This window comes from Euprymna scolopes, chromosome 26, assembly GCF_053919585.1.
Source record: "Euprymna scolopes isolate OS-2025 chromosome 26, ASM5391958v1, whole genome shotgun sequence".
NCBI classification, from domain to species: domain Eukaryota; kingdom Metazoa; phylum Mollusca; class Cephalopoda; order Sepiida; family Sepiolidae; genus Euprymna; species Euprymna scolopes.
Window position 1 is genome coordinate 108,493,912 of NC_136507.1, and position 21,204 is coordinate 108,515,115.

The window sequence follows — 21,204 nt, forward strand, 5'->3', positions numbered from 1 at the left end:
AACGGGTCAACAGGATCTTGTTTGCGTTGGATTTGAAGACTACCTGTTGCATATTAGCACAACCGAGGTATTACCATATTATCTGAGCAAGAAGATTATTATTATTATTGTGTTGATTGCATTAGATTTGTTTTAAAGAGAAAAATGCGATTCAAGGACAAATATGGTTAAATGACGTTTTAGGAATTTAACTTAACTAGATTTTATAAAGAATAACAAGAAATTTTAGATAGATGAAAAAACAAATGTTTTTAGAAAAAGGACTGTGCGTTAACAATAATAATACCTAGATATGTGATACAGATGTCGGCTGATATGATTCTTTGTGGAAGTAATCACAAAGAATTAGTTTAATATATATACAGACATTGGTTAGAAGAGACGAAAGGAGTCGAAGAGGTCAGTTGAAGAAGACAGAGTCGAGAAGTTGAAGAGAAGACACCATGGAAGCTGGCGAAGTCAAGATGCAAAATGTGAAGTCAAAATGTAATCTCCAAAATGTGTGAATAAATGTAATGTGAAATATCACTTTGTGGCGTCATCTTTTGATGAAACGGGTTTGTGAATTGATCCCAGTTGTTTCTGTCGTGTTAAATGTTGAACTCTTGAATGTTTACAGACTTTGTCAATTATATAGACTGTTGTTGTTATATATACTCCTCTTCTTCTTCACTAAAGGTCATTTGTCTAACTCTCCATCAATGGCACATTGTTTGAAGCCCCGTCATGTACAAGTATTTGTTATCCTCTCAAAATAACATGTCGATATGTCCACATCATCGTTTCAATCCAACTCAAGCAAAACTTTGTTCATCAATAATTTGATGCCTTGCTATCCAACATACCATGCTGTATTCAACCGGGAAGCAGACCAGCAGAACAGTATTCCACGGACGAGCAGTTCTGGGAAAGAAGCTTTGTTGATGGAATTTGCGTTTAGATTTAGACACGGTCACAGAGTGGGGGAAATCGTTTATAGTGGTTGTAGCTAATCGAGTGTTTTATGTGAAAGTTTGGCAAGGGGGAACCATAGATTGGAGTTCAGTGAAGCACTTGCCATGAAAATAATGATAGAGCATAGACAGACTCACAACATCTCTTCTGTGGAAAATAGGTTGCAGAGAAGAGAAAAGGGCATCACCTACTAGGTTTTGAGCTCTATCAAGGTTGGATAGGGCACGCCGAGTAGCTTCTGTCCAGATGTGGCAACAGTACTCCATTTTAGGGTGTACCTGGCTCCTATATAGATAGAGGATTGCATTGGCAGTAAGATACCTACTGGAGCTAACTATTTTTCCAGTGATCTTAGCAACAGATGAAGAAAGAAGTTTGGTTTTCCATGTACTAAAATCAACCAACCACCTTTTTCCCCATTGCACTACATTCTCAAGATTAAAAGAGAGAGAATCGGAAAGATCTTGGTCATTGCTGGTCTGCCACAGATTGCGGTGTCGTCTGCATAAATGTCTACGAATGATCTAAGAATGTGATTTGGAAGGTTATTGATGAAGATTAGGAAGAGAGTTGGGCCCAGATGGAACCTTCGAAGGAGGCCAGCGTTAATACTATGAGTTTCTGATTTCTGCCCATCAACGACTACTCTTATAAGCCTATATATATATATATATATATATATATATATATATATATCCTTATCTTACTTTGAAATTTAAAAGTTCTAAACTTCAACTTCATAAGAGTTAATGGACGATTCAAGAGTTAAGAAAAAAAAAAAAAAAGAAATATTACAAAATGGGAATCGTCTCGATTAGAAAATAATGGCAAAATGGCATTTTCAAGTTTCAGTCTTGTAAAAAACAAAAGATTTGGGGGGAAATGAGTCACCCCAAATCAGCTGTTTGTTGCTGACCTGTTTATTTCATTAGACATTATCAGGTGGACTTGAATTGCAATCCTCTTTTCATAATGGTTTAATAGAAATAATAGTTTTGTGAAATGGCCATTAAAAGTAACAGATGGAAATATGATAGATGGTGGCCTCTAAAAAGGGTGCCATACTCTTCCACCAAAAAAATGCTGATTATCCATGGCCATGAATATATATTTATTCATGGATACCCTCTGTAAGAGTTCCTATGCATGTAATTGAGAAGCAAGAGTTGCGCAATCTCCAACCACACCTCTTCTCAGTCGGTACTATCTGATTCCAGTCGCAAGGAGAAGTCTATGACGACTGTTAACAATGTCAAGATAAGTGGAGAGCACATACAGCACCTGGTATTTCCAAATGGTCACCCATTTTAGTACTGACCAGTTTCAACGTTGCTTAACTTTAGTAATCTAGTGAGAACGATGAGTGTGTCAGCATGATTGTGCTGTACTTTCGTTATAATATTCCAGAAATTATTTTCATTATAATATTCAAGAAATTATTTTCATTATAATATTCAAGAAATTATTTTCGTTATAATATTCAAGAAATTATTTTCATTATAATATTCAAGAAATTATTTTCATTATAATATTCCAGAAATTATTTTCATTATAATATTCCAGAAATTATTTTCATTATAATATTCAAGAAATTATTTTCATTATAATATTCCAGAAATTATTTTCATTATAATATTCCAGAAATTATTTTCATTATAATATTCCAGAAATTATTTTCATTATAATATTCCAGAAATTATTTTCATTATAATATTCCAGAAATTATTTTCATTATAATATTCCAGAAATTATTTTCATTATAATATTCCAGAAATTATTTTCATTATAATATTCAAGAAATTATTTTCATTATAATATTCCAGAAATTATTTTCATTATAATATTCCAGAAATTATTTTCATTATAATATTCCAGAAATTATTTTCATTATAATATTCCAGAAATTATTTTCATTATAATATTCCAGAAATTATTTTCATTATAATATTCCAGAAATTATTTTCATTATAATATTCAAGAAATTATTTTCGTTATAATATTCAGGAAATTATTTTCGTTATAATATTCAAGAAATTATTTTCATTATAATATTCAAGAAATTATTTTCATTATAATATTCCAGAAATTATTTTCATTATAATATTCAAGAAATTACATGAAATAAAGATTGTTCTTGAAGAATGGAAACTCGGCCAAAATCTGGACATTTTTATTTCATGGATGTTTTGTGTTTATTCAAGTTATCTTTTAATAAACACGAGTCTCCAATGAACATAAAAACAATATATATTGTGCACACACATACATTTGATTAAAGAATGATATGTTATTTATATAAAAAAAATTAGATGTACCCAGCGTTGCCCAGTATTAAACATAATGTTAAGTTCTTTAAAAAAAAAAAATGAAATTTTAAAAAATCGAAAGAAATTAAGACATGTGCATGCGAGTATTACGGGGTTTTTTTTTTTTTCTAAACCGTTCACTTCTTGTAAGTATAAAAAAAAACATTCAAACTGTGATCGAAACGAGTGAGTCAAGTACGATAACCATTAGACCAGCTTCCCATGATCTTTAAAAAGCATTTTTAAAACCTTGCAAAACAGTTGACAAACAGATAAAAATCCGATGACTCCCACCAAATACTAATTTTTCAATGTTAACCCCTTAGTAACACTTATCTGGATGAAAACCAATTAAAAAGTTGTCCACGTGTCTGAATACCCTATATAACAAATTTTAAGAGTGTAGATCAAAAAACTGTTGAATATATAGGTTTAGAAGTGTCCACACACACTTTCTCTCTTTCATAGATATATAGATCGATAATTTCAATATATTGTTTGTATTTTTTTAGAATTGATAATATTTTTCATGTATTTTTATATATTTTTATATTTCTATATTTTTTGATAATATTATTTGCTATTGTTATCTTGGTTGTTATTAATATTCAATGTTTTACAATATCATCTCCAACCTTCTTTAAATACATCTTTTCAAATTTCAAAATCCTTTTTTTGTGACCTATACATGGCCTATATAGGTTAAAATATTTTTTGCAAGTTATAATGATAGAGTTTGAGTCCAGAATCAAAATGTGCAAACAAGTTTGCATAAAGGTGCTAAGTTCTATCAAAATTTCTTCCAACCTAAAGAAACGGTGAAGAAATTCATAAATTTCTTATTGTTGGTTAAGTAATTTTTCCATATAAAGATATCAATTTTGAAACCCAAAATTTACACCTTTCGAACCACTAAGGATACAGCTGATGTACTAACTGTTGTATCACACAGGATTAGTGAATCTCTCAACATGGCTTCGTTTCTAGAGCCATAGATCTTGACATATCAAAGGCTTTTGATAGAATATGGCATAAAGGTCTACTTCACAAGATCGTCAGCTATGGAATAGCTGGAAATGTCTCTCAATCATTAAATCTTTTCTTTCTAATAGGCTTATAAGAATAGTCGTCGATGGGCAGAAATTCACAGTATTAACACTGGGCCTAACTTTCTTCAGAAATTTCGTCAGTAACCTTCCAAATCACATCCTTGCATCATTCGTATACATTTATGTTGATGACACTACCATCTATGGCAACACATCAAAGGCCGTAAATGACCAAGTTCTTTCTGATTCTCTCTCTTCTAATCTTGAGAACGTGGTGCAATGAGGAAAAAGGTGGCTGGTTATTTTTTTATTTATTTATTTTTTTTATTACATTTTCACCTCAAACAAGGTACATTGCCACTTTGGTGTAGGAGGCTACTATTAGGGACATAAGCCATAAGCTACTGAGGTATTATGTAGGGAGTTGGGCAGTAAGATGTCAGTTCATGTTACACTTGAACTTCTGCATGTCAGTACAGTTGAGGAAGCAGGGAGCCAGAATGTAATTCCAAACAAAGTCGAGTGGTTCTAGGGAAGAAACTACTGGAGTAGAAAGCTCGCCTACAACTAGGGATCTCCACTGTGAAGGGGTGGGATTTAGCTGCTTGTCGGGTTTGTTGAGGGTATTTACGGCATGGAGGCACAAGTGCTTGCAGTTCATCAGAGCATTCACCATTAAAATACTTATAGAACAAGCAGAGGGACTCAACATTTCGTCAGTGGGACAGAGGCTGCAGCTTAGATGACAGTTCAGGACATATCAGGTTGGCGACTCTCTTTTGAACGTTGTCTAGGAGTGAGAGACCAGTAGCAGATGCACCAGCCCAAATGTGACAATTTTAGTGCATCGAAAACCAAGCTTTTTTTCTTTCATTATAATCGCTCTGACTTCCATCATGCCCAAATTGAAATAAATGCCTTTCATCTTGGGGAAGGTCCATATCTTGACGAGCTTCTGGGACTGACCTTCACTTTTGATCTGAAATGGAACACATACATTAAATCTGTTGACAAGATCCCTGGAAAAATGGTTGGATCACTCTATCGCTCCAGTAGGTATTTCACTGCTGAAGTACACCCTAAAATGGAGTACTGTTGCCACATCTGATCAGGGACTGCTTGGCGCACCTCAGCCAGGTTTGATAGTTGAAAACTGGCCTCAAAACCAGCTGATGCCCTTTTTCTTCAATGTAACCTCTTTCCCACAGAAGAGACGTTGTGAATCTTTCTCTGCTCTTTTGTTATTTTCGTGGCAAATGCTTCACTGAACTCTAATCTATGGTTCCTGCTTGCTAAACTTTCACAAACATACGCGACTAGCTACAGCCACTATATATGATTCCCCCCCCCACACACCCTCTATCTCTGCCTAAATCTAAACGCAAATTCTATGAACAAAACTTCTTTTTCAGAACTACCTGCCTGTGGAACACTATTCCGTTGGCTTGCTTCTCGATTGAATACAACATGGTAGCCTTCAAATCCAATGTAAACAAATTCTTGTTGAGCCGTCCTCATAAATAATCAAATTTACCCAATTTACACCATTAACGCTTACTACACTACCACCTTACATTCATTAACCCTTATCCTTGAGTGTTTTTTGGGCTTGATAGGTAGTTTCCCAAGTTTAAAAAAAAAAAAAAAAAATGAATAATGGAAACAGTTTTGAACTCCATTTACTGGCTTCATTATAACTAATGAGACTAAATAAAAAATATTCTGAAAATGAAAACACTAATTTAACAATTTCAAAATCTATGGCGACAACACAAATGACCTGCAAATCATTTATATACAAAATCAAATTTATTATTTGAAAATATTAAAAACGTGAAACATAAAAACCTTTTTCCAAAACAACTGGATTCGGCATTCAATCACAAAAAAGGGTTGATATGCCGTAAAACAAAACAACCAGCCCACTTGACCTCTCCTCCATGTTTTAAAACTCACTCAGACTGACTTTCACCTCTCAATTAAAGTGACAAATAATTGACATGGAAGTTCTTGAAATGGGCTTACCCTTGACCTTGTTTTGTGACCCCTGACACCATCCTCCATACAGAACAGTAAAGAGGACCTTGCAGAGGGAGGGGAGCTATAATCCACATTTCTCTTCTGATTGGTTGCTCTTCCTGCCAATTATGCACATTTCTCTCTGATCAGCATCCCCTATAATCACTAAACCCAAACTACTTTGTCATCATCCCTGACCTTTGACACACACCCTGCTTGTAATATGATGGACTCTTCCCATGAATCATTGTTTCCATTTTGATTTTATTTGCTTTCTTAACAACAAGAATAAAGATGCTCGTTTTTTTTTTTTTGTTTTTTTTTAAATTCATTTCACAAATCATAAATGACTGATTCGTTGAAAGTTCGAATGGGAAATGCTTAAAATAGATTTTAAATTCATGCATTTAGTCCAAGAATTCCCCTTGGGAATAAAACACAAACTTTTCTGTGTGACTTACTTATTCAAACACTACCGTATTTGAATATATGGTTAAGTGTCAGTTTCAGTCATTTAGAACTGCTTTAAAGCTTCACCGCTCACTCATTTTTCGACCAAATTTCAAACAATTATTACAGTTTATAGATCACCTTCTCAGCTATATTGGGAATTTTTTTTTTTTTCAATTTTCGTTCAGTAAAACAAAAGTTATTATGAATTTTTTGGTATTTGAAATCGTAAAAAAATATAAGCAGGTGAGCGACGTTTTTTTATGACTGGTTTCCATAACAACCACGTCGCTTCAGCGACTACTGTTGCTACTAATTCACTAATGAAAGCATGAAAGGGAGATGATTGGGGGGATTTTATTGAAAGCAGACGAGTGCCGTACATTGTTATTACATATGTGTTTATAGGAGCAAGAAAATAAGACTGAAATTAAACAAAGAACAAGTGAATTTATTGGAAGTCTGGAAAAATCATGGATTACAATAGAAAAATGCGAACATGAAAAGTAAAGAAATAGTTATTAAAACTGGAAAAGAAAAGAAGATATTCTAGAAAAAAATATAAGTTTATAATTTAAAATATTGCAGCATTAAGATTTTTTTTTTAAATTCAATTTATAACCTATAATCAATTCTTAATGCTGTGATATTTTAAGTTATAAATTTTTATTTTTTACTAGAGTATCTAGTCTATTTCTTTTACAATTTTAACAACTAGTCCTGTACTTTTCCATGTTTAAGCTTAACCATATTACTTTTCATGCGCGCATTTTTCTATTGTAATCATAAGTATACTTTTGTAATGCTGGTAAACTCTATTCATAGCTACACTACAAGTCTTTTTCCATTAAGACATAAGGTCTTATGTATTTTTTGGCTTGGCTAAAATATTTTTTAAAATGTATAAATATTTTGATAGGTTTCTTTTTTCTTTTTCTTTTTTTACTGAATACTAAATATAATTAGATCCCTCTTAGACAATAGGAGCATCCAGGTCTTCATTGATGAGCAGCATAACATTAATGCGGGAGCGTCTCAGGGGACGATCCTTGGATCACTATTATTCCTGATATTCATCAATGACCTCCTTAATCATATTGTGTTCAAGATGGGTATATTTGCTGATAATACAACACTCCATAACATGCACAAGGGATGAACGGATGTACACAAATGGAATATTGTCACATTTGGGCTGGCGCATCTACCACTAGTCTTTTTCTCTTAGATAGGGTCCAAAATAGGGTCTCCAATCTAATAGGTCCCTCTTTACAAGTATTTGAATGGAATGTGCTCTGATGACCTCCCCACTCGACGTACATATCTCTGATCAACCTGCTTAGCAACAAAATCACACCTCTTTACTGTTAAGGTCCCTAAATGTCAGAAATTTTTCCACTCTAATAGATTCTTCTCTGGAACAGTTAAGACTTTGGAATCCCTTTCCTGTTACCTGCTTCCCTAACTCTACTGATATGCAGAAGTTTAAATGTAATGTAAACCAACGTTTTAATCTTTCTTATACATGGTCCCAATTAATAGCCCCTTACGTGCAAGTGGCAATATACCTTTTTTGGGGTGAAGGTGCATTAAAAAAAAAAAGAGAGATTTTGAAAAAAAGAATTAATCAACATTCAGAACCTTCATTTGTTCTCTTCCACCTACCAACACATAAAAGCTATCAAACCACCTATTTATAATGTGTTCAGATATCTAAGAATCTAGCCAGGAATATGGCATACTCTGAGATGAATGGATTTGGTAAAGTATAGCAAATTTATTTTTCTGATTATTACGAATAGTCATTTTTTATTCACAGCTGCCTTGGAAGTCTTTTTACATTAAAATGTAACGTCATTTTTTATTCTTACTAAAGATAATCCTTTTTTTTTTTTTGTTAAAGGAGAATAGAAAAGGCGTTATGGATGCATTTTCGGCAACACAAACTCGCTTTCTTTATTTCGTTTTTCTCTTCTCATCTCAAATGAATGAACGATGTTTCTGACAAACGGTGAAGAAAACGCTGTATACTCCGTCCGCGAGCAATAGCTTGAGATTATTAAATTCTCTTTCCATTCTATTCTTGTTGTCGTGTCACTAATAAAGATGCTGACGGTAAATGTTTTTCTAGGCTGACATTAACCACCTGATAGTCAAGAACCTGAACCTTGTAGTAATTCCCAAGGAGGTTGTCCTATTAGCAGGTGCAAAATACTGGGGCTGCTGTATTGCCATTTGAGGAATGGAGTCTGGATCATGCAGTAGCTTTCTGGTAGGGTCTTTTGATGACTATCATTGGCAACTGCTATGATTTTTCCTTTTCAAAAGTCTACAAAAGTCTTCCTTCTTCACTAATTCTTCTGTCCTTATTCTCTTACCTGCTTCTCCTCTGCTCTTAATAGCTCTGCAGACGTCTGCTACCAACTCCACAATATAACTATGAAAAATTCCAAGAAACAAATCCAGAGAAACACCACAACCACATCTTCCAACGTAGAGGCCCACTATAAGGGCGCCTCTAGCATAAAGGGTCTACGTTCCCACCTTCTTGAGGTTAAAATCCAGTTACATGGAACCAAACCTAACCTGTTGGTCTTGTGTGCAACTGGCATTAATTCAACTTAATTTCTTAACCACTTTCTCCATCAGAGGCTTTTCTAACTTCACATCCAAACCCGACCCTCAGGACTGACATGGAATATGTGCGTACATTAAGGATAGCTTCCTTTGTGGCAAGGACATCTCTAAAGAACACCCCAAACATTTCTACATATGCCTTAGACTAGCGCTTACAGTGCAGCATTGATATTTGCCCTCTACCATTCCCACAATGATGGAGTAGCTATCTTTGAGAGTATCGCTAAGCAAATTGATCATACACAGCCAATATTCACGTTTGTGGAGATTTTAATGTTCACAATGTCGAATGGCTAGTTCACTTAAACAAAACAGATGACAAAGGGAAATTTTTTTTTGTCATGATTTCTCCCTTTCTTATAACCTAACACAGATTTGTAACAAATCCACTCTGGCATCCAATGCTGATGGACAATTTGCAAGTCTTCAAAATCTTTTTCTAACAACCTACCCTGATCGGTGCTCATCCTCAATTGTGTTTCTGCTGGGATCTTCTGATCACTCAGTTGTCTCAATAAAGATAAAAACAAAGCATAACCAAACCCTAAATATCCCAGTCCATCGAACAGAGTATTGATACTTGATGGTTGATTGAGACGATTTCCGAATGTTCATATCTGAACTACCATTTAGGACTATCAACAATCACTATAAAAGGATTTTAAAACAAAAATGCAGGAGTCATATGCTCAGTCTATCAAGTTCAAAGTAGAAGAACAACAACTTGATTCTCTTGAGTTTTGACGAATAACAAAGACAAAGAAGGTCCTAAACAATGCATGTTCTCTAGGCCGACTATCATCAAAGGTCTGGGGTGATTTCATCAGCATCTGACAAAGCCAAACTCTTTGCTAAGAACTGGTCAGCAAACTTAACTCTATGTAATCAGGATCACCTACCTCCCAAATTTCCTCCCAAAACCAAAAATAATCTGAACAACATCCAAATATCCATGATGTTGCTACACTCGTCAAAAATCTTGACGCCCACAAAGCAACTGGTCCTGACAATATCCCAGTTATAGTACTCAAGAAGCTGCAACCAGAACAAGCACTCATTCTTCAAAGCTGTTCAATCGATGTCCAAACAAGAACTGCTTCCCAATGCCTTCGAAAACCCCATTAGTTTGGCCAATATTTAAAAAACTGGAACTTGGTCTTCTGCATCTCAGTACAGACTAATTAGTCTTCTGTGTGTCATGAGTAAGTTGCTTGAATCCGTGTTGAATCCGTGTGAAATTGTTAACCAACTCAGCAAAAACAACTTTCTCAGTGATATGCAATAGAGTTTCCATCCTGCAAGATCAACAGCTGATGTACTGACTGTAATTTCACATAGGTGAAAAATTTCCCCCACTCTATATCTGTGCCTAAAAAAAAAAAAAGGATCAGTGAATCTGTTGACAGGTTTTTCTAGGTATTTGATAGGGTTTGGCACAAAAGTTCATATTTCCAGCTATGGAATGTCTGGAAATGTCTTCTCAATCGTCGAATCATTTCTCTCCAATACGTTTTTACATGTAGTCGTCAATGGGTAAGTTTGAAGCTCAAAATATTGACGCTGGCATGCTTCAGGGATCCATCATGGGCCCAACTCTCTTCCTTATCTTCATCAATGATCTCCCAAATCAAATTCTAAGTTCATTCATCAACATATATGCAGACAACAACATTCTTCCAAGGCCAGCAACAACCAAGATCTCTCTGAATCTTTCTCCTCCGACCTTGTAGCTTGTCTAGCTATAACCACTATCAACAATTTCTCCCACGAGCATCTGCACCTAAATCTAAACACAAATTTCATGAACAACTGTGGAACTCTGTTCCACTGAGCTGCTTTTCAGTTGACTATAATATAGGCATCTTTAAGTCCAGTGTAAACAAGTTCTTGTAGAGCTGTCCCCTTAAATCATTAAATTCTCAATTTCCACCATTAACGATTACTATGCTGTTGTCCTGGTGACCACTGTACACTCATTAACTCTTGTTCTTGAGTGATCTTTAGCCCTTGATAAGTGGTGATTCTCTTGTGATATATATATATATATATATATATATATATGAGAGAGAGAGCACTGTTTAAGTAAATGCTAAAGCAGAAAAGTATATTTTTAAAATATAAATGTACGCGTCGCTCAGCTACTGAATTATTTTGAATATCACACACACACACACACACACACATTCAAAATAAACGTCTTTAAAAAAAAAATCCTGATATTTGTATAAACAAATTTCATATTATATAAATGGATAATAATTATCGCTAGAGCTGAAACAGAAAAATTAGACTAAAGCCGAATTCAAACTTGCGCCTCCCTCGCCTCTGGTTAAAACAACACTAACCTAGTGGTCCCTCAAATTAAACACAGGTTCGATCCCCGTCTGAGATTCCTTTTATTCTTTCTTGTAGTTTACTGCTAAATCCTTTGTAATTAAAAGATTTTTCTTTCTTAGCTCAAAAATTTAGATTTTACAAAGAGGAAGAGGTATATATCTTATCCGACGTTATTTAAGGACAAACAAACCGACGACGATAATCAAGGGAAGTAACTCAAGTTTGGAGTTATCTTTCTTGTTTAACTTCTCATTGTTTTTATATTTTTTGTTCTGTTTTTGTTTGTAACTTCCAATTTTGTTTATTTGATCTATCTTTAAATTTAAGCAGTTAGTTTCATCGATAAGTTGTTATTTTTGATTTCACATCTATTTATTTCCTTTAAAAATCGAAATTAAAACAATGTTTATCTAAAAAAATAATTTTTAGCATTTTGCTTCAAAACATTCGGTGTAGAAAAAAAAAACATGCAGAACAAAAATATTCTGTTTTTCGTTGCCGAAAATGTAAAAGAATTTGTAACGTGGCACTTACCTTGTAGAGGTTTTGACACTGGTGCTAACCTTTTGGTTTTTTACAGAATAGAGGTTGCTAGTCTTTCTCCACTCTCATTATTTTCGTGAGAGATGCTCACTTCTACCAAAATGTAAAGAATGTCTTTCTTTCACTTTGTGCCTAGCATTGTGCAAAATTTTTATGAACAGGGTTTCTTTTCAAGAATTTCCCATCTGATGGGATTAATTGCCAACAAATATTTGATACTATAAAAAAAATAAAACAAAGCTACTGTAATCAAAGTATACTTAATATCAACCATTAACGATTAATACACTCGATGACCACACTCATTAACCCTTTATCCTTGAGTAGCCTTCAGGTCTTGACAGGTGGTAATTCCTTGTAAAAAAAAAAATAAATAAATACTTGCCATGAAATTTTCTTTCCATTCATTATTTTTAACCCTCTCATAATATTCCTCGCCGTGGCTCAACTGACGAACCATCCATCTCATTAGCCCTTATCCTTGAATGACTTTTGGTCTTACATGGTCATTCATCATAAAAAGAAAGCAAAAAATGTAACTCACATTTCTTCAAGCTTTATTTTACAAGAAGACATTCTTTTTTTAATTTTAATTTTTAATTTCTTTTCTTTTTCAGGTGACACGGTCTCGACAGATCCCCTTTTCTTTTTCTAAGGTAAATATCATCGGGTTTAGTCAAGAACTAGACTACCAGTGACCCGTTGGGTCAGTATGCTGTATTAGCTATGGAATTAATGTTTGAGTGTGATACTTGTGATGCAAAGAAAATAGTTTTTGTGACATAACAGAAACATTTCTATGAAAGCATATTAAAAATGAAAAAAAAGAATATAGATTTCTATGAGTCATTCTGTTTATAATTTTTATTTTTGAAAAAAAAAAAACTTACAGCGATTGAATTGTAAGTGGTTTGCTATACTTATAGGTAAAGCTGCACTATTCAAATTTTGATATATCGTTTAATTTAAACGCGAAAAAAAAACAATTGGGATGCTGAAAACGTACACAGTAAAACAATATGTAGTAAAATGCTCTAATTGTTGCCAAAGGTTAAAGTAGATTTATTTGTAAGAAAATTGCGTTGAAATAACTTAAACGTAATACGGAAATGAACGATGTAAAAAAATGCAGAAAGTATTTACAATTATTTCGATAATTTAAACGCAAAAAAAAAGAAAACAATTGGGACGCTGAAAACGTACACAATACGTTGTCAACGGGTCAAAGTTGATTTATTTGTAAGAAAATTGCGACACCATACTTTTAATACAGAATAGCTGCAAAACATCCTCACCCTTCCCATATTAAATAATAATTTTGAAATAATAGCATAAATATTTCAGTGCGCAGGTCAAAATCTGCAAAAGAAGCGATTTGTGTTTATTTGTTTACGTTGTTATGGGTTAATGTTTATGCACGCATGTGCAACCGGATGTCGTAAACGGGAAAGTGGGTTACATCACTCGTTACAAGGTCATTTGAGTTTTATAATTATATAGATTTGTATTAAAATTTCTTGCAATAAAAATAGTCAACTTGAGGTTTAATATGTAGTGTTACGATTAACAAATTCTTTTTGCCATTGGAAACATGTGATGGGTGTTGCCTTGTTGACATGTCAGTTCAATGAACAGTTATTGTAGAGATGTTGATTTTTTTTTATTCTCTTTGTGGCTGGAATAAGCTAATCAATTAAAAATAACAAAAACAACTCCATTGTTTGCTCTGGGTGGCGTCTTAGTTTCTGCTTGATTCATTTTGTTTTTACACCAAGTTCATTTGGATGACTGCAGCATTTTCCCGGTCATCACCTGTGAAGATAGGAGAAGAACCTTTAGGTTAAATCCAAAAATTCCGTACGTAAAGTTAAGACGCCGAAAGTGAATTCGGTTTACTTAAATATGGAATGGAAGTTATTAAACATGAAACGAAATACGAAACCAAATGGAAACACTTCTTGTTTTATCATGAAAAAATTTTTTAAAAAATAATAAACTTTTAGTTTTTACATTTCTATAAATATTTTTTTTTTTAATATTTAAAATATATTCATATGGAAATAATATTTTAAAATATATTTACATTTTTATAAAGTTTATCACATAATTCCGTGATAACACACGTAAACTCTGTTCCGTCTGCCTGCTTCCCACCTGACTACAACTTGGATGGCTTCAAGTCCAACGTTAACAAATTCCTAATGAACCGCCCCCTTAAGTAAACACTTCATCAAATCTCCACACAAATGTAATGTACTTGCAATAACACTTATCCCTGAGTGGCTTCCGGGCCTTGATAAGTGGTGACCACTGTGTAAAAAAATAAAATAAAATAAAAATAATAAAAATTATTTTTCTTTTTTTTTTTTCATGATAAGACAAGTGTTAAAACAAAACTATTTATAGAAATGTAAAAAATAAAACTTTATTTTTTTTTTATTGTTTCATTCTAGCACAAGAAATGTTAAAACTAAAATAATCTTTTTTGTAATAAATTATTTTCATATGGTTCCATATTTCGTTTCATGCTTAGTAACTTTTGTTCGGTATTTTAGTTAAGCCGTGTCCACTTCCGATATCATAACTTTGGGACTGGAATTTTGGATTTAACTGAACCTTTAAAAAGACGTCTGTTAATGTGTTCAATTGGTGGATTGTCAGTTGAATGATGAAGAATATTATGAGAGGATTGAAATTAATGAATGGATGAACAATGTTTGATCACTTATCTAGGATGCTTTATGATTGCTTTTGGATTTTCAGACGATCCTGTTGTGTTCTATTAGTTATGTGTTCCACACAATGAAAGTTTTTAGGAAAAAAAACTCTGATCATGGAAATTCTGCTTGGTACTAGGCACATTGAGAAAAAAAGGAAAGTTTATTTCAGTCGTGGTAGAAAGAAAAGTTCTTGCTATGAATGTCTCACAATGTGGAACCAGAAATTAAAGCTCAATCAAGCACTTACCATGGAAATAACAACAAAATCACACCCCTTCACTGTTGAGATCCCTAAATACCAGAAAGCTTTCTACTCTAATAGTTTCTTCCCTCGAACAGCTAGACTTTGGAATTCCCTTCCTGTTACCTGCTTCCCTGACTGCTGATACATTTGCTCCCAGCATTTTTTTTTTTTTTTTTAACATTTTATTCAGCTGTGATGAAGTTTTTGCATCGGGTTTTTAATTAACGCATAATGTACGAGTACAATATCTTGTGAAAGTCGAGGTCAGTTCTGTCAGTCCTTTTTACTGTAATGAGCATATACGCGTAGCGGTGTATGGCGGATGGACATGAGGTGTACCTGTGACAAATTTGAAGGGTTTTAATAATCTGTCTTGGTAGTGAAAAACGGATGCAGTTTGTTTTATGTTTCAATAATTGTTGACATGAAAAATCTTTTGGAAAGTTATGAAAGTCCTATTTTCTTACTTTCTAGGTATGTTGATGCATGTAAGACAAATGGACATCAAAAATGGTGCTCCTCTGGGTGGTTATTGAGCATCATTCATTTTTATGAATCAAATGACTGTTATTGGCATTCGTTTCCATGATATCTTTCTAGTTAGATTTCTTTCTTAAAATTCATAGGGTACTTACAGGAGGATCACATAAAGGTTGACAACATCCCTAAGTGAAAGTTTTTCTTTGGAACGAACTGTATCAAAACTTAGCACACGCTCGTTTCAAGTCTGTAGACTAAAAACATTTTGGTTTACAAACTTAAAATTTGATATATAGGCGGTTTAGACCTGTGGAACAAATTCAGTTTATTTTTTAGTCAGAGAGTTACATATTTTAGTTTCAATTCCAGCTGATGGCACTCAAGTTATATGTACAAACTTTTGAAATCATTACTATGTATAGGGTACAATATAATAATCAATAGAAAATTGGCTATAATAATGAATATGAAATCTGCATCAATTCAAGTATCATATTTAAGTCTATTTTCTGACTAGACAACGCCGGACGGTCTGCTAGTATGTGTGAAAAAAAAAAAAACGTCAGGATATAAAAATTCAAATAATCAGCAGCAGCTTAAAAATTCAAACAGTCTTTTCATTAAAAATTATTATAACAGTTTGTTTGTATTATTATGACAGTTTTTAATAAAAATTAGAGGTTTTTTTATTAAAAATTATCATAAGTTTTTTTAATTATAACAATTTTTATTAAACATTATTATAACAATTTTTTACTAAAATCTTTTATAAGTTTGTTTTTTATTATAACGGTTTTTTAATAAAATGAAAGAATGATTTTCTCTTTAAAATGTTTGGTTTCATTATAAAAATTTTAAAAATCAATTAGGAATACAAAAAATTTTATTTTTATTTTTTGTTATTGTTTTAATTTCTTCGTTTTTTACGTATATTACATTTTTTTTACATATTTAACTTTTTCATATAATTTTCATTATTTACATAATTTTCATATTTTTACATAATTTTCATATTTTTACATAATTTTCATTTTTTTTACATAATTTTACATTTTTTGTATATTTTATACTTTTTACATTTTTTTTTACATTTTTTTACGTATTTTAAATTTTTATTTACAAACTTCACTTTTTTACATTCACATTTTTTTACTTGTTTATTTCAGATAAAGTGAGTCTGCACTTCCTTTTATGGAAAGCAAAGAAAAGGGATTTTACGATGCTTACTTGGAAACTACTTGACGTTATGTCTTCCTTTGGCAATATTCTTAAAGCCCCATCTCGACCAATTTCATTGTTAAACGGCGTGAACACTCTCTAACACAATGCTTGGGAATATGGGCAAGGCTGGCGGGGAGCACGTGACTAGTCCAGTCTTTTCAGGGTCAACACTGACAGTCACCGTTCCAACGGAAGGCATAAGGGAACAAAGATTAGATCAAGGCAACAATTTGGCAAGTGGCAATAATAACAATAACAACAATAATGCTAATAATAACAACAATAATAATAATGGTGGTAACTTAACAATTGAAGATCCTAAACTGGGTACCACCTCCCCTAACAATGGTCAGGAAATAGCAGGACCAAACAAATTGTCAGTTCAGTATACAAACACAGAATCAGTTGGACATTTAAAACCTAAACTGAGTCGAGCACTTTATAGGCAGCAGCCTCCTCCAAGCCTTGAATATTCTGCGGACATTGGCTGCTTTCGTCCGTGGAAAGGCGGAGATCAGTTGACGGAATCTCCGGATACTCTCACCCCACAGCAGCAGAAACGCCAACAATTCTTAGAGTCACATCACGGACTTGGTGCCAGTCTAAGCCCAACATACAAATCGAAATCACCATTACCATCACCTGTACGTTATTTGCAGGGCTGTGCCTATTCAGATGTCAGTGACGTGTCCGAGGACAGTGGAGGCGGAGCCAGCAGTAGGGAACCCTCACCTGCAAAGGAGCATGAACTGGAGGACTACCAAGGCCTCTCGCCACAGTCGCCATCACGTGTCAAATGGCGTGGGGACAGAATATCTGCAGAAACTTCTCCCAAGATGCTTCGTATTGGAATATCGGAGTCAGCAAGCATCGAGGCAAGATCTTCGGATTCAGATCGGTCTCCGAACCGGACAGAATCTGGTGTGCATTGGCGGGCTGATGATGATAGCAGTCGGGTACACGACAAACCAAAGCCTCGCCATGCCAGCTTCAAAAAGATTTTGCAGGCCCGTTACTTATCGAGCATCGAGGATGACAGTGGCGGCTGCCAAATGGATATGAATGAAAGTGACGCCAAAGACAATAATGATGTGTTCATGCCTGCGGAAAATTCCGACAGCAACAAACCTTCAACTGCTGACACCAAATCAAACACGGACTCATTTGGTTCGTCTGGTGAGCAACCACAATCTTCAAATTCTTCTTCTTCTTCCTCATCCTCCTCCTCTTCTTCCTCTACTGGACTGCAACGCGAACCATTAGACTTGTCGAGCCGGACATATGACGTCTCTCCGTCAAAGGGCCCACCAATGTCGATATCTGAAATAGTGTGTCCCCCTCCACCCGAACCATACACCTTGTCTCCTTCATCATACATTCGATCCCCGCCCTTTTATTCAAAACACCTCCTCTCTCCGAGGTCACCTCTTTGCTCTGTGCCTGAAGGTGGACATGTATTCAACTTCAACCTCCCGTCTCCCTTGGAAGGTACCCTTTCCGATCCAGAGATCATCTCCCCTGGACCACGTTCACCCAGTTATCATTTCACATTCCCACCTCGACCTTCAATGGTTACCGGTTTATCTGATTTCAAGCGACTCCCTGTCTCCCCCCGAGCGTTCTATCCCAGCAGTCCATTGCCCTTGTCACCATCCCAACCCGCTTCCTCCGGCGCTGGTAGCCGACATCCGTACAGTCCCCTGAGTAGTAGTGGTAGTAGTGAGGATCCACGAGAACGACGCGCTCTTTCCGACTCGGATATAACGTACCTGTGTCCTGTCTGTGGTCAGGTGTTTCCCTCTTATGATAACTTGACCAAACACATGGCCAAGCATCTCCCCACGGAGACGGTGCGCACGGGGGACAACAACAAAGTGCACTATTGCAAGGTGTGTCACCGTGCTTTCTCCCGTAGCGATATGCTGACCCGTCATATGCGTTTGCACACGGGGCTCAAGCCTTATGAGTGCCGTATCTGTGGCCAAGTGTTTAGCCGCAGTGACCACCTGAACACCCATCAGAGAACTCATACTGGGGAAAAGCCATATAAATGTCCACAGTGTCCGTACGCCGCCTGCCGCCGGGACATGATCACCCGACACATGCGTATTCATCTGAAGCGCTCCTCGAAAAAGAAATACCCTCCGCCATTTCATGGCAAAGAGGAACCAGATACGACTGCAACTAACACGACAACGACGCCGAAAGGCTCGTTGTCCAGTGGAGATGCAACTGATTCACCCGATCAGTCGGCACGTGCATGCTCGGTCTCCAGTGCTGACAGCATTGAATCCGAGCATGCCAGCGGAGGTGGGGGTGGCGGCACCACCACCACCACCACCAGCAGCAGCAGCAGCTCTCAACAACAGAAACAGCAGGCCTTCATTGGTGGAGGTTCGTCGTCAGAAGGCATAGAAGCTGACCGCAGCAGTTGTAGTAGCGGTCGACCACGCTTCTGGTCAACGGCCAGTGGCGAAAGCACTGACCTTGAGGAACACCCGAGCAACAGCAGTAACACAAGTATATCAAACAACAATAACAGTCAACAGGTCATGCCTGTTTTTGTTGACGGTAGCGATGGCAGCGTTCCGCCTCATCTCAACTATCGAAAGTCACGTAACTGGTCAACCACAAGTCATGAGAGTGTTGACTCGGAAGAGACGGCTTCTGGAATCCAGGACTCGTTCTTGGAAGAGCTGACCTTTGATATGGATCAGCCAATGGCAGCTGCTCTTTCAGATGAAATGCTCAAGCCAGAAAGTCCGGCCATCGATACAGAAGGATTGCAGAAGTTTAGTATTAGTTCAGACCGGAATTGAAACTCAGAATTAAATGTGGAGGGCAGGGACACAAAATGGAAACAAACTTTTATTTTAGTTTCCATTTTATTAAAAAATTAAAAGAGAGAGAGAAAGAAAAGAAAGTAGAAATCTCAAAATAAAAAAAATTAACAAAACAAATAAAGTGTTTTTCTAAAAAAAAAATAAGTTTTTTAAAGAATACAATGTGCTTTTATAGGGAAAAAATAATTGAAAAAGAAAATTTTATAAAAATTATAAAAGCAAAATATTTTGGTTGTTTTTTGCAAAATGTTTTATTTGTCTGAAAAATTTTTCTTCCTTTCTCTCTATCTCTGATTGTCTTGCATCGTCTCTGCCTCTTTTTTTTTTTTTTCTTTTTTATCCAACCACAGGCAAGAGAATAATTTCTGAAAATGACCAGTAGAACTGCTAAATAAAATTTGAAATCTTTGGGATAATGTGGCCATAATTTAAAAATAAATAAAAGCAAAACTATTTTTATGACTCGAGAAATTTGACAAAATGTTGAGTAACATTTTGTACATTACAAATGCGTATTTGTTGAGGAAGGTCGTCGTCAGAACTTCGCTGGAATTGTTGTTTTTAATTTAAACAATGAAAAACCTTTTCTTAAACCTCAAGTCAGTATTTTTTTTTTTTTTGTACGTAATAGTGGACGATGTAGCAAACTCATTGGAAGGATTTTTTTTTTTTAAGTTACAGGTTGGGGATTGTCAGATGGGCCAAGATTCATTTGGGCTAAAAAAAATTTTTTTTTTTTTATTTGGTCGCATCTTTTCTCAGACCCGACTGTCGTTATCTGATTTTATAAAAAGAATTATTGTAAAAAAAAAAGAAAAATGCTGCATAACGAAGCCTTCTCCTTAAATGAACGAAATAAACAACTAAGCAACAAAATGCCATCATGAAAAGGAGAAACTAAAAAAAGAAAAAGAATTCTAAGTACGACCTTTTTTACCTCATGACTCCCAGGCTTTTTAAAAACAAAAAAAAAAAAAAATCGTTTCTGTTGTTGTCTGCAATTCTCTAGGTTTTCTTTTACGCAATTTATTTTTTGTTTTTCTAATTTTTTTTTTTTAGTATTGGACTGCAAAGTCAATGGGTGGGGGGAGGGTTATTTAGAAAAAAAAAAATTATCATAATTTCTCTTTGAACTTATTGTACAAAAGAAGATTCAATTTTTATTCTTTTTTCTATTTTTTTTTTTTTTTTTTTGAAACCGGTGTCATAAAATACATTAAACTATTTTTTGTCTTTTTTTTTTTTATAGTGAAAAGAAAAAGTTTCTAAAATGATTAAAATATCTTTAATATTTTTCCTCAAAATCTACAAAGGTTGCAGAAGGTTTAGAATTTTGTCAGCATCAAACATATTTTACACTGAATATGAATTTACTTTTTATCAATTGTATTGAAAAGGGAA

The 21,204-nt window shown here is 34.7% G+C and overlaps 1 protein-coding gene across 2 annotated transcripts in view; it reads left to right on the forward strand.

Moving 5' to 3' along the window:
- LOC145248357 (uncharacterized) overlaps positions 1–20,718 on the forward strand; it is a 264,510-nt gene extending 243,792 nt beyond the window's left edge. For both annotated transcript variants that reach the window (XM_080110278.1, XM_080110279.1), the window contains 2 exons: positions 12,913–12,951; positions 16,906–20,718. In XM_080110278.1, coding sequence (XP_079966404.1) covers positions 17,065–19,779 — 2,715 coding nt within the window. In that variant the 5' untranslated portion in view covers positions 12,913–12,951; positions 16,906–17,064 and the 3' untranslated portion in view covers positions 19,780–20,718. The remainder of the gene's footprint in view (positions 1–12,912; positions 12,952–16,905) is intronic.
- The last annotated feature ends 486 nt before the right edge of the window (positions 20,719–21,204 follow it).